This window comes from Pristiophorus japonicus, chromosome 16 (assembly GCF_044704955.1).
Source record: "Pristiophorus japonicus isolate sPriJap1 chromosome 16, sPriJap1.hap1, whole genome shotgun sequence".
In the NCBI taxonomy this organism is placed as follows: Eukaryota; Metazoa; Chordata; class Chondrichthyes; family Pristiophoridae; genus Pristiophorus; species Pristiophorus japonicus.
In genome coordinates, this window is record NC_091992.1 from 126,119,089 (window position 1) to 126,132,473 (window position 13,385).

At 42.3% G+C, this 13,385-nt stretch overlaps 1 protein-coding gene across 6 annotated transcripts in view; it reads left to right on the forward strand.

Annotated features, from left to right (window-relative positions):
* The window catches only part of cep131 (centrosomal protein 131), a 135,942-nt gene that overhangs the window by 107,500 nt on the left and 15,057 nt on the right, over nucleotides 1-13,385 (forward strand). For all 6 annotated transcript variants that reach the window (XM_070857828.1, XM_070857827.1, XM_070857826.1 and 3 more), the window contains 4 exons: nucleotides 499-616; nucleotides 4,149-4,223; nucleotides 7,444-7,586; nucleotides 9,720-9,897. In XM_070857828.1, the coding sequence (XP_070713929.1) occupies nucleotides 499-616; nucleotides 4,149-4,223; nucleotides 7,444-7,586; nucleotides 9,720-9,897 (514 nt within the window). The remainder of the gene's footprint in view (nucleotides 1-498; nucleotides 617-4,148; nucleotides 4,224-7,443; nucleotides 7,587-9,719; nucleotides 9,898-13,385) is intronic.

Consider the following 13,385-nt stretch of genomic DNA (forward strand, 5'->3'; position numbering starts at 1 on the left):
TTTTTTGTTATAAATATTGGCCAGGACACCAAGATAACTTCCCTGCTTTTCTTTGAAATAGTGCCATGGGATCTTTTACGTCCAGTAGAAGGCAGACAGAGCCACGGTTTAACGTCTGATCCAAAAGACGGCACCTCCAACAATGCAGTGCTCCCTCAGCACTATACTGGAGCATCAGCCTAGATTTCTTTGTGTACAAGTCCCTGGAGTGGGACTTGAACCCATAACCTTCTGACGCCGAGGGTGCTACCCACTGAGCCACACTGATAAGTTTACTGGTGATAGAAAAGCATGACAATGAGATGTAAAGGAAATAAGCATGTCAGGAAGGCATTACAGTATGACATCAAGTCGGCATGTAAGCCAGATTATATTGATTATATGTTTATCTTACTGGATTTAAGTATAGTAATACAGTACTGTTGTATAAAATTATTCTGTCCTTTGAAACACAGACGATAGTCATATTTTACAGTTGGTCATTTTTATAAATCAAAGGCAACGGGCCGAATTGGATGAGCTGCGACGACAGCTGGAGGAGAACTGTTCCCTTGTAACTAAAGCCCTAAAAGAGGAATTTGAAAAGGCGAAGGAAGAACAAGAAAGACGGCACCAGGTAAAATTCACTCGTGCCAGCTATTCGCATCGTGCCTTAATAGAGACTTTGAACAAATATTTTGTATCGATCTTCACGGTCGAAGACAATAAAAACATCCCAATAGTGGATAATCAATGGGCTATAGGGAGGGAGGAACTAAAAGCAGTCACTATCACTAAAGAAGTAGTACTCGGTAAAATAATGGGACTAAAGGTGGGCAAGTCCCCTGGGCCTGATGGCTTGCATCCTAGGGTCTCAAAAGAAGTGGCTGCAGAGATCGTGGATTCATTGGTTGTAATCTACCAAAATTCCTTGGATTCTGGGGAGGTCCCAATGGATTGGAAAACCACAAATGAAACGCCCCTATTTAAAAAAGGACAGAAAGCAGGAAACTGTTGACCAGTTACCTTAATATCTGTCGTTGGTAAAATACTGGAGTCCATTATTAAGGAAGCAGTAGCAGGACATTTGGAAAAGCATAATTCAGTCAAGCAGAGTCAGCATGGTTTTATGAAAGGGAAATCATGTTTGACAATTTGCTGGAGTTCTTTGGGGATGTAACGAGCAGGGTGGATAAGGGGGAACCAGTGGATGTGGTGTATTTGGATTTCCAGAAGGCATTCGATAAGGTGCCACATAAAAGGTTACTGCACAAGATAAAAGTTCACGGGGTTAGGGGTAATATATTAGCATAGATAGAGGATTGGCTAGCTAACAGAAAACAGAGTCGGGATAAATGGGTCATTTTCTGATTGGCAAACAGTAACTAGTGGGGTGCCGCAGGGATCGGTGCTGGGGCCTCAACTATTTACAATCGATATTAATGACTTGGATGAAGGGACCGAGTGTAATGTAGTCAAGTTTGCTGATGATACAAAGATGGGTGGGAAAGCAAATTGTGAGGAGGACACAAAAAATCTACAAAGGGATATAGACAGGCTAAGTGAGTGGGCAAAAAATTTGGCAGATGGAGCATAATGTGGGAAAATATGAGGTTATCCACTTTGGCAGAAAAAATAGGAAAGCAAATTACTATTTAAATGGAGAAAAATTGCAAAGTGCTGCAGTACAGAGAGACCTGGGGGTCCTTGTGCATGAATCACAAAAAGTTAGTATGCAGGTACAGCAAGTAATCAGGAAGGCAAATGGAATGTTGGCCTTGATTGCAAGGGGGATCGAGTGTAAAAGCAGAGAAGTCCTGCTACAACTGTACAGGGTATTGGTGAGGCCACACCTGGAGTACTGCGTTCAGTTTTGCTCTCCGTATTTAAGGAAGGATATACTTGCATTGGAGGCTGTTCAGAGAAGGTTCACAAGGTTGATTCCGGAGATAAGGGGGTTGACTTATGAAGGTAGGTTGACTAGGTTGGGCTGTACTCATTGGAGTTCAGAAGGATGAGAGGTGATCTTATCGAAACATATAAGATAATGAGGGCTCTCGACAAGGTGAATGCAGAGAGGATATTTCCACTCATAGGGGAAACTAGAACTAGGGGGCATAGTCTCAAAATAAGGGGCCGCCCATTTAAAACTGAGATGAGGAGGAAATTCTTCTCTGTGGCTTGTAAATCTGTGAAATTCTCTGCCCCATAGAGCTGTGGAGGCTGGGTCATTGAATATATTTAAGGCAAAGATAGACAGATTTTTAAGCGATGAGGGATTAAAAGGTTATGGGGAATGGGCAGGGAAGAGGAGCTAGTCAATAATCAGATCAGCTGTGATCTTAATAAATGGTGGAGCAGGCTCGAGGGGTCAAATGGCCGACTCCTGCTCCTATTTCTTGTGTTCTTAATACCAGTTTGTTGCATAATCCTTGCCGCATTGCTACTTCCTCCTTTGTACAGGAGTCAGACAATTTCTGATTCTTTAGAGGCAGACATGCATGTTGATGTTGACAGATCATTCAGTGGTAGGGAATATCACAACAGAGTCTGATCCTGCCCTTATCTGATGTCCCATACATATAGCAACAGCTGTCGAACTGGTTCTGCCATTCGTTGAGAACATGGCTGATCTGTATCTTAACTCCATTCACCTGCCGTGGCTCCATATCCTTTTGTACACTTGTCTAGCAAAAATCTAGCGATTCCCAGATTTTAAATTATTAATTGAGCTAACGTCGCGACTGCTTTTTGTGGGCAACGTATAGGATTCTGAGGGAGCTCGACAAGGTAGATGCAGAGAGGATGTTTCCCCTCGTGGGGAAATCTAGAACTAGGGGGCATAGTTTCAGAATAAGGGGTCGCCCATTTAGAACGGAGATGAGGAGAAATTTCTTCTCTCAGGGTCGTAAATTTGTGGAATTCTCTACCCCAGGGAGTTGTGGAGGCTGGGTCATTGAATATATTTAAGGTGGAGATAGACAGACTTTTGAGCGACAAGGGAGTGAAGGGTTATGGGGCGAGGGCAGGGAAATGGAGCTGAGCCCAAGATCAGATCAGCCATGATCTTACTAAATGGCAGAGCAGGCTCGAGTAGCCAAATGGCCTTATGTTTTTATGGGAGACAGTTCCACACTTCTTCACCCTTTGCATGATAAAGTGTTTCCTAACTTCTTCCCTGAATGGCCTGGCTCTGATTTTAAGTTTATATTCCCTTGTCCTAGCCTCCCGTACCAGTGGAAAAAGTTTCTATCTATCCTAGCCATTCCTTTCAAAATCCTAAAAACCTCAATCAAATCACCTTCTATTTTCCAGGGGATTCAAGCCTAGTTTATATAATCTCTCCTCATAATCTAACCCTTGGCACCCTGGTAACTTTCTGGTGAATCTGTGTTTCACTCCTTCCATATACACTTCCAGCAGAGGTCATTGGATTGCGTTCAGGAAAGAGATCACCAACCCCATATTGTATCGATGCCCACTGCAGTGTTTCTGGCCATATGCATACTGGCTTGTACTGTACAACAGTCTGCAAGTATTCCATGGTTAATCTCACCACCCTTATTTCCATTCAATTAAACTACTCTTCTGTCTGTTTACCCCAAATCCAGTTTGCTTGAAAATGGGTACCACATCCTGTCAAAGCAAACCGTGTCCTCTCCTAATCACCAGGCATGGTCTAAAGGTGAGAACCAATTGATCCTTGGTATAGGGAAACGTGACTACTACAGGTGGCTATTAGTTGAGCGGGTTTTTCTCAAATGGCCACATAATTAAGCATCAAGACATACGAAAATGTGTGTCCACACCTGTGCATTTCGGACAGCAGCTGAATAGCAATCATGAGCGTGAGCTCTGTGTGCTTTTACCCCCTCCCCGCAATGCCGAGGCACTGATGTTAATTGTAGCACCTTTGATTCCATCAAAGATAAGCCAGTTCAGTGCAGACTGGAAAATTGAACTTGGGACTTTCCTGGCTTAGCTACCCACTGGCTGTATGAGCTAAACTACTGGAGAAACGGGTACAGTGTTTTCTTTTTTGTTTGATATGCTAATAATCTGCAGAAAGTTTTTGGGGTCTTATTCATCCTTTTATTTTAGTTGAAAGGGAAATGCATAATCAATCAAACTTTTAATCTATTCATTTTCCTGTGTGCTTATTTCATCAGGCAGAAATTCAGTCCTTGAAAGAGAGGCTAGAAATTGAAAAACAGACCTGGGAAGAAAATTACATGAAGAAACAGGTAAGTTAATATTGTTAAACATTTCCACACTAAGTGTGTTAATGCCACTGAGGTTGTATCTCGTTATTGCGAAATACTTGGTCGGAGAAATGGCTTGGTAAAGCACAATTAGATATGGCAACACCTGTATTTTAAACGCTTGCAGATGGGGATACCAAAACCAACTATAAACATAGAAACATAGAAAATAGGTGCAGGGGTAGGCCAGTCGGCCCTTCGAACCTGCACCACCATTCAGTAAGATCATGGCTGATCATTCCCTCAGTACCCCTTTCCTACTTTCTCTCCATACCCCTTGATCCCTTTAGCCGTAAGGGCCATATCTAACTCCCTCTTGAATATATTTAACGAACTGGCATCAACAACACTCTGCGGTAGGGAATTCCACAGGTTAACAACTCTCTGAGTGAAGAAGTTTCACCTCATCCTGGTTTTAAATGGCCTACCCCTTATCCTTAAACAGGTGAACGTTGCTGATTGCATTAAACTAGGGAGAGCAGCACAGGCAGAAGATGCTGCAAAAAGATTTAGATTGAATAGACACATGGCAAGCAAAATTTAACACAGATAAAAATAAGTGGTAAGGTATTGTAACAAAATAAAAGCCAATACTGTGGATGCTGGAAATCTGTAATAAAAACAGAAAATGCTGGAAACACTCAGCAGGTCAGACAGCATCTGTGGAGAGAAAAATAGAGTTCGCTTTTCAAGTCCATGACCTTTTGTCAGAACTGGGAAAAGTTGGAGATATGACCGGTTTTAAGCAAGTACAGAGGCAGGGGAAGGGGAGGAAACATAGAAACATAGAAAATAGGTGCAGGAGTAGGCCATTCGGCCCTTCGAGCCTGCACCACCATTCAATGTGATCATGGCTGATCATTCCCTCAGTACCCCTTTCCTGCTTTCTCTCCATACCCCTTGATCACTTTAGCTGTAAGGGCCATATCTAACTCCCTCTTGAATATATCCAATGAACTGGCATCAACAACTCTCTGCGGCAGGGAATTCCACAGGTTAACAACTCTTCAGTGAAGAAGTTTCTCCTCATCTCGGTCCTAAATGGCCTACCCCTTATCCTAAGACTGTGCCCCCTGGTTCTGGACTTCCCCAACATCGGGAACATTCTTCCCGCATCTAACCTCTCCAGTCCCGTCAGAATCTTATACGTTTCTATGAGATCCCCTCTCATCCTTCTAAATTCCAGTGTATAAAGGCCCAGTTGATCCAGTCTCTCCTCATATGTCAGTCCAGCCATCCCAGGAATCAGTCTGGTGAACCTTTGTTGCACTTCCTCAGATTAGGAGACCAAAACTGAACACAGTATTCCAGGTGAGGCCTCACCAAGGCCCTGTACAACTGCAATAAGACCTCCCTGTTCCTATACGCAAATCCCCTAGCTATGAAGGCCAACATACCATTTGCCGCCTTCACTGCCTGCTGTACCTGAACAAAAGGGAAGGTCTGAGCTCGGGTGGAAGGCAGGAGAGGTTAAATGACAAACTGTATGATTGTACAAAGCAAAAGGAGATGATAATGGGCAGTTAGATTACCCAAGGTATTGCAACAGTTAGATTGAAAAAATATATATACAATGGATGCAATTGAACGAGCACACAGAAATTTAGAAAAGGACATGGAAGTAATAGTAGACATGACATTTTCAATGTCTAGAGAAAGCGATTCAGCAAATATGAGCAGTAGCATGCCAGTGTACAGAAGTAGTTCTAAAAGTTTAAAACTGTAAAGAGAATGAAGTATTTGGGAAAATTAAGATGCTTAAACATAACAATTTAAAGAAAAGACAGTGAAGGGGATACCTCGATGAAGTATATTAAATAGAATCACAGAGTGATTACAGCACAGAAGGAGGCCATTCGGCCCGTCGAGCCCGTGCTGGCTCTCTGCAAGAGCATTTCAGCTAGTCTCACTCCCCCACTCTTTCCCCGTAGCCCTGCCATTTTTTTATCCTTCAGCTACTTTTGCAACTCCCTTTAGAAATCTGCCTCCACCACTCTCTCAGGCAGTGCATTCCAGATCTTAACTACTCGCTGTGTAAAAAGGATTTTCCTCATGTCGCCTTTGTTTCTTCTGCCAATCGCCTTAAATCTGTGTCCTCTGGTTCTCGACCCTTCCGCCAATGGGAACAGTTTCTCTCGATCTACTCTGTCCAGACCCCTCATGATTTTGAACACCTCAATCAAATCTCTCAATCTTTGCTGTAAGGAGAACAACCCCAGCTTCTTCAGTCTATCCACGTAACTGAAGTATTAATTGGTACAAATAAGGTAGCCCCAGAATATTAAGTAAGGTGAAAAAGTAAAGTGTATAAACAACCATTTGCACACTTAAGAAATATCAGGAAGAATTTCTTTACCTAGAGTCAACAGCAATAATTATGGTTTAAACTTTGCAGAGTTCTCAGATTTCTGAAATAGCAGTCCAATTTTTGCCTCTAATATTAAACTGAAAGAAGGGTTTTGTTAAACATGTTAGATGGTTAAGACAAAATATCCCTGATTAAATGCCATATTGGGATAATAGCTATTTGTGATTGCTGATGTATGAATGTTTGTGTACTTTCAGCATTTAGACTTTTTGTATAACTTCCAAAACTACTTCCATTGACACACAAATCTCAGTGTGGAAATACAAGTGTTGATCACTTATGTTTTGTTCTAGACACCTTGGTTAAAATAGTTTGGCAGTACAATAATTCATTTTTCCACAAAGGGTTGGTAAACATAGAAACATAGAAAATAGGTTCAGAAATAGGCCATTTGGCCCTTCGAGCCTGCATCACCATTCAATATGATCATGGCTGATCATGCAACTTCAGTACCCCATTCCTGCTTTCTCTCCATACCCCTTGATCCCTTTAGCCGTAAGGGCCACATCTAACTCCCTTTTGAATATATCTAACGACAACTTTCTGTGGTAGAGAATTCCACAGGTTCACAATTCTCTGAGTGAAGAAGTTTCTCCTCATCTCGGTCCTAAATGGCTTACCCCTTATCCTTAGACTGAGACACCTGGTTCTGGACTTCCCCAACATCGGGAACATTCTTCCTGCATCTAACCTGTCCAATCCTGTCAGAATTTTATGTTTCTATGAGATCCCCTCTCATTCTTCTCAGAGAATCTTCAAAGTTGGAGTTGCTAAATCGAGCATCACAAGGAAACTGGTCATTTGCCGTTGGGTTAAACCATTTTTCTTGTGTAGGAGGCTTGGCTACTCACCCGTGAACGAGGATTAAAAGACGAGGTGCGCAAAGGACGAGACAAGGAGATCGAGCTGGTCATCCAGCGCCTGGAGGAAGAAGTCAGAATTTCTAAGCATGAGGCTGAGAGAGTAGCTGAAAATACGTGAGAACATTTTCAGAATTTCTTTTTACAAGTATTTATATCTGTTGTGGAATCAAAAGACAGGCTCAACACCAGTCTGTTTTTTTTTTTAAAAGTTTATTTAGAATACCTTGGCCAAAGGGAGAGCAGCAGTTAGGAAAAACCCAAACTGTGTCTCTCCGCATGGCTGCCAGCTTACAGTATTTAAAGCCGAAAACTGCAATCCGTTACACGTCATCAGTTCCAAGAACTGACCCCAGACATTTCGAAAGCGCATCTTGACTTAACCACGTGCATCTATTCTTAATGTCAGCATCCTGTTATTCTCTGTCTTAAGTCTACTAAGTCTGGTACACACATCCTCTTGCAGGTAGGCTGCGATATGATTGGCCTTGCCAGTTGTTGCTGGGCAGAAACAATGTGACATCTGGTTTTTACCCAGCCTGCACCTACATTACTGGCTTGTCCACTTTCTAATCAATTTTCCCAGGCTGCAACACTATATCACTAAAGTGGGCCTTGAAGAGTCCCCCTTCAATATCCTATAGGAAATTGGGGGGGAAAAAATAGGATTTTCTTCCACTGTGTCCTATGTTAGGAAGCTACTCCTATTTCTTATGTTCTTATGTTACAGTTCTAAATGGAAAGGATATACTAGATGGTTCTAGGACGGAATCTATTTGGCTTGAGTTAAGGAACAGAGGAGGAGCTGTTATATTGCTGGGATGTTTTTTTTTTTAAATAGAGCTCCAAACAGTGAGAAGTAGACGAACAAATTTCAACAGTGTGTAGCAAAAATAGAGCGGTGATATCAGGGAACTTTAATTACCCGAATATAGACTGGGAAAAACATAGTGCTAACGATAGCGAAAGAGAAGAATTTCTGATAATGTGTACAAGAGAACTTTCTCGATCAATATGTCTCCAGTCCAACAAGGAAAGAAGCAATGTTGGATCTGGTCGTATGGCAAATGGAGTGTGTTACAGTGTTACAGTGGGGGATCATCCAGGTAACGGTGACCACAACATAATTCGGTTGAGGATAATTCTGGAAAGAGATGAACCTTCCCCCAAGCTGCGTGGCGCACAGCCACGCAGCAATCCAGGAGTCCCACGCAGGCCGCTCACAAGCCAGAAGCGATATCGTGCATGCAGCAAATTTAAAGGGACTGCGCACGAAAAACAAATTAAAGGGAACATTGAAAGAGACCACAAAATATTGAAGGTTAAAAAATGCTCAACTGGGGAAGAGCCGATTTCAGTGATCTAAAAATTGTTCTAGCACAGGTGGAACAATGGAAGGCATTCAGGGAAGAAATAGTTCAGGTACAAACTGAGCATATTCCTTTTCAAGGGAAAAGTTAGAGCATCCAAAGTTAATGTGCCCTGGATGACAAAGGAAATAAAAGTTAAACTAAATCAGAAAAAGGAAGCTTATGACCAGTCTCGGGAGCAAGGTTCAGTTACTACCCAAGAAGATTATGGGAAGTACAGCAGAACTTGTAAAAGTTAAATACAGGAGGCAAAGAGAGGTTCTGAGAAAAGTTTAACAGGCAATATTAAATTGCCTGTTAACCCTAACACATTTTTTAAAGATGTAACGTGTAAGCGGTTAGCTGGGGATAAAGTTGGGCCATTTAAGGACCCAAAGGGAAATCTTCATGTAGAGGCAGGTGACATGGATAAATTATTAAATGACTACTTTGCATCTGAAGGAAGCAGATGAATTGATGGTTACACTAAATGAGGAGAGGGAAGTTATGGACAGGATAGTAATAGATCAAGAAGACATACTAAAAAGATTAGCATTACTGGAAGTTGGTAAATCGCCTGGTCCGGATGGAATGCATCCTAGGTTGCTGCAAGAAGCAACGGTAGAAATAGCCGAGGCATCGGTCACAATCTTTCAATCCTCATTGGTTACAGGAGTAGTGGCAGGGAACTGGAGGGGTGCTAATGTTATACCACTATTCAAGAAAGGGGAGAGAGATAAACCCGGAAACTGCAGGTCCTCAGTCTAACATTGATGGTGGGGGACTTATTGGAAACCATTACCAGGGATAAAATAAGCTTTCATTTGGAAAGGCTAATACTGTTATATTAAACCAAGTGAACCACAACTACAAGCCAATGTGTAAAAGTAATTTCTTGTAGGATTAAACATGTTCGTCACAAATATGAATCGGAGCTGAGGGAGCTGGAACGGTCAGAACGCAGTCTGCAGGAAAGATGCAATGAACTTAAGGCACAGCTGATGGAAGCAGAGGGGGAGACTATCCGGTTCAAGGGATTATTCAGATATAAAGAGCAAGAAATAGAAGATATAAAAAAGGTAACACTGATGTATTTTTTTCATGTTGTTTGCCATTTCTTTCAAACTTTATATCACAATGCTAACATGCAGCATCTCCATAAATGGTGTTCAGTAACGTAGTGCTGGGAAAGCGGGTCACCTCAGCCCCTCATTTGTGGTGAGTTCGCTTATCTCAGCTTCGGTGCCAGTGCAGCAACTAGAATTGGCCTCCGTGTTCTCGGCGAAGGGGAGGGGAAAATTGGCTCGAGCTCCCCCACTCATGATTGCTGTCCGGTGGTCCCTGCTGGACATTTGTGGATGTTGGAAAGGACTTGGATAAAGAGACCGAGTGTAATGAAGCCAGGTTTGCTGACGATACACAGATGGGTGAGAAAGCAAGTTGTGAGGACAATCTGCAAAGGGATATAGACAGGTTAAGTGAGTGGGTAAACATTTGGCGGATGGAGTATAATGTGGGAAAGTGCGAGGTTATCCACTTTGGCAGGAAAAATAAAAAAGCAAATTATTATTTAAATGGAGAGAGATTACAAAATGCTGCAGTACAGCGGGAACTGGGAGTCCTTGTGCATGAAACACAAAAGGTTAATATGCGGGTACAGCAAGTAATCAGGAAGGAAATGGAATGTTGGCCTTTATTGCAAGGGGGATATAGAGTATAAAAGCAGGGAAGTCCTGCTACAACTGTACAGGGTATTGGTGAGACCACACCGAGAGTACTGTATACAGTTTTGGTCTCCTTATTTAAGGAGGGATATACTTGTATTGGAGGCAGTTCAGATTTATGTGATCAGGTTACCTGATTTATCAAACCCATTATCGATCTGAAAGTAGGTCAGTTGGAACATTGACTCAAGTTCATGGTAAATTTTCCAGACACCTCCAGTTGTTTGTTGTAAGAACATAAGAAATAGGAGCAGGAGTAGGCCACTTGGCCCCTCAAGCCTGCTCCGTCATTAAATAAGATCATGGCTGATCTGATCAAGGACTCAGCTCCACTTCCCTACCCGCTCCCCATAACCCTTTATTCCCTTATTGCTCAAAAATCTGTTTATCTCCACCTTAAATATATTCAATGACCCAGCTTCCACAGCTCTCTGGGGCAGAGAATTCCACAGATTTACAACTCTCTATGAGAAGAAATTTCTCCTTATCTCAGTTTAAAAAGGGCGGCCCCTTATTCTGAGACTATGTCCCCTAGTTTTAGTTTCTCCTATGAATGGAAATATCCTCTCTGCATCCACCTTGTTGAGGCCCTTCATTATCTTATGTTTCAATAAGATCACCTCTCATTCTTTTGAACTCCAATGTGTATAGGCCCAACCTACTCAACCTATCCTCATAAGTCAACCCCCTCATCTCCAGAATCAAACTAGTGAACCTTCTCTGAACTGCCTCCAATGCAAGTATATCCTTCCTTAAATAAGATCATCAAAACTGTACGCAGTACTCCAGGTGTGGCCTCACGAATACCCTGTACAGTTGTAGCAGGACTTCTCTGCTTTTATACTATATCCCCCTTGCAATAAAGGCCAACATTCCATTGGCCTTCCTGATTACTTGCTGTACCTGCATACTAACTTTTTGTGTTTCATGCATAAGGACCCCCAGGTCTCTCTGCACTGCAGCACTGCAATTTTTTTCCATTTAAATTATAATTTGCTTTTCTATTATTTCTGCCAAAGTGGATAACCTCACATTTTCCCATATTATACCAATATGCCAAATTTTTGCCCACTCACTTAGCCTGTCTATATCCCTTTACAGATTTTTTGTGTCCTCACAATTTGCTTTTCCATCCATCTTTGTATCATCAGCAAACTTGGCTACATTACACTCGGTCCCTTCATCCAAGTCATTAATATAGATTGTAAATAGTTGAGGACCCAGCACCGATCCCTGCGGCACCTCACTAGTCACAAAATCTGGGGCCTTATTCATAAAATCATAGAAATCTACAGCACGGAAGGAGGCCATTTCGGCCCATCATATCCGTGCCGGCCAACAAAAAGCTACCCAGCCTTTTCCCACTTTCCAGTTCTTGGTCCATAGCCCTGTAGGTTACGGCACTTCAGGAGCACATCCAAGTACTTTTTAAATGTGGTGAGGCTTTTTGCCTTTGAGCCCTACTACCCACTGGATGAAGAAATTTCCCCTCATATCTCCTCTAAACCTCCGACCAATTACTTTAAATCTATGTCCCCTGATTGTTGACCCCTCTGCTAAGGGAAATAGGACCTTCCTATCCACTCTATCTAGGCCAAATAATTTTATACACCCCAATAAGGTCTCCCCTCAGCTTCCTCTGTTCCAAAGAAAACAACTCCAGCCTATCCAATCTTTCCTCATAGCTATAAAACTCCAGTCCTGGCAACATCCTCATAAATCTCCTCTGTACCCTCTCTAGTGCAATCACATCTTTCCTGTAATGTGGTGACCAGAACTGCGGCAGTGCTCTAGCTGTGGCCTAACTAGTGTTTTATACAGTTCAAGCATAACCTCTCTGCTCTTGTATTCTATGCCTCATTGTTAAATGGTGGGTGACCCATGATGTGTTTCCACAGTGACCCGAGTTGACTTGGACCATCAATCTGCTCCTCGATCTCTGATCAAGTTCTGTGATTATTGTCAGATGATTTCAGTCTTTGATTCTGCTTCACAGTCTTGTGCTTTTCCCCATGGGACGACCAATTCATTGTTGGATTTGGTCCAATACCATTGCTTTATGTTCTTCTATCTTGCAAGTGGATTTTTCATCCTGTTCCTCTGACAACCAGCTCGCCCCTGTGCCCATCCCCCCTGCTAATCTTTCATTGCTATTTAATGTTTTTCTCCTGACACTGATTGCGAAGTGCATTCAGATTATATGGGAGATAGTCCTCAAATTGCAGCAGCCCATTTTTTGTTTATAGTGTCTTTATCCATTTGGAAGAGTGGGGATGAGGTGGCGGTTGCATCGTCTTCAGAGTAATATTGGCCTGGAAATTCTGGTCGGAAGCTTCCCTCGGGCAGTTGCCTCCAACCAGAGAATTTTTACGAATCTACCTGGTGGTCTCGGAGGTGCCCTGGATTCCGTTGGGGAGACCTTCTCTTCCCGCGCTGCAAAGCACGCTCCCATCCGGAGGGTTCCCACGCAGAAGGTGCAGTCAGGTACGTATTCTGCAGCTTTCCCATTAATAGCAATGGGAACTCCGTATCTTTGAGTTCTCATTGCTATTAATGGGGAAAAAAAACAAACACACTAATAAGAAATAAAGAACAGACCTCACATAATTAAAATGAATTAAAAACAATCTTTTTCCAATTTTTTACGTTTTGTAATTTGGGTTAAAAAATAAACTTACCTTAGTGGGCAGAGTTTTTAACAATAAAATGTGTTTTATTATTTTTTTTTAATTACGTTTATGTATGTTTTTAAACACTTGTGCCTGTAACAGTAGGCTATGCGCCTGCTTTTTCAGGCGCAAGAATTTTGAGGACATTTGCTGGGCAAGATATGCATAAATCCC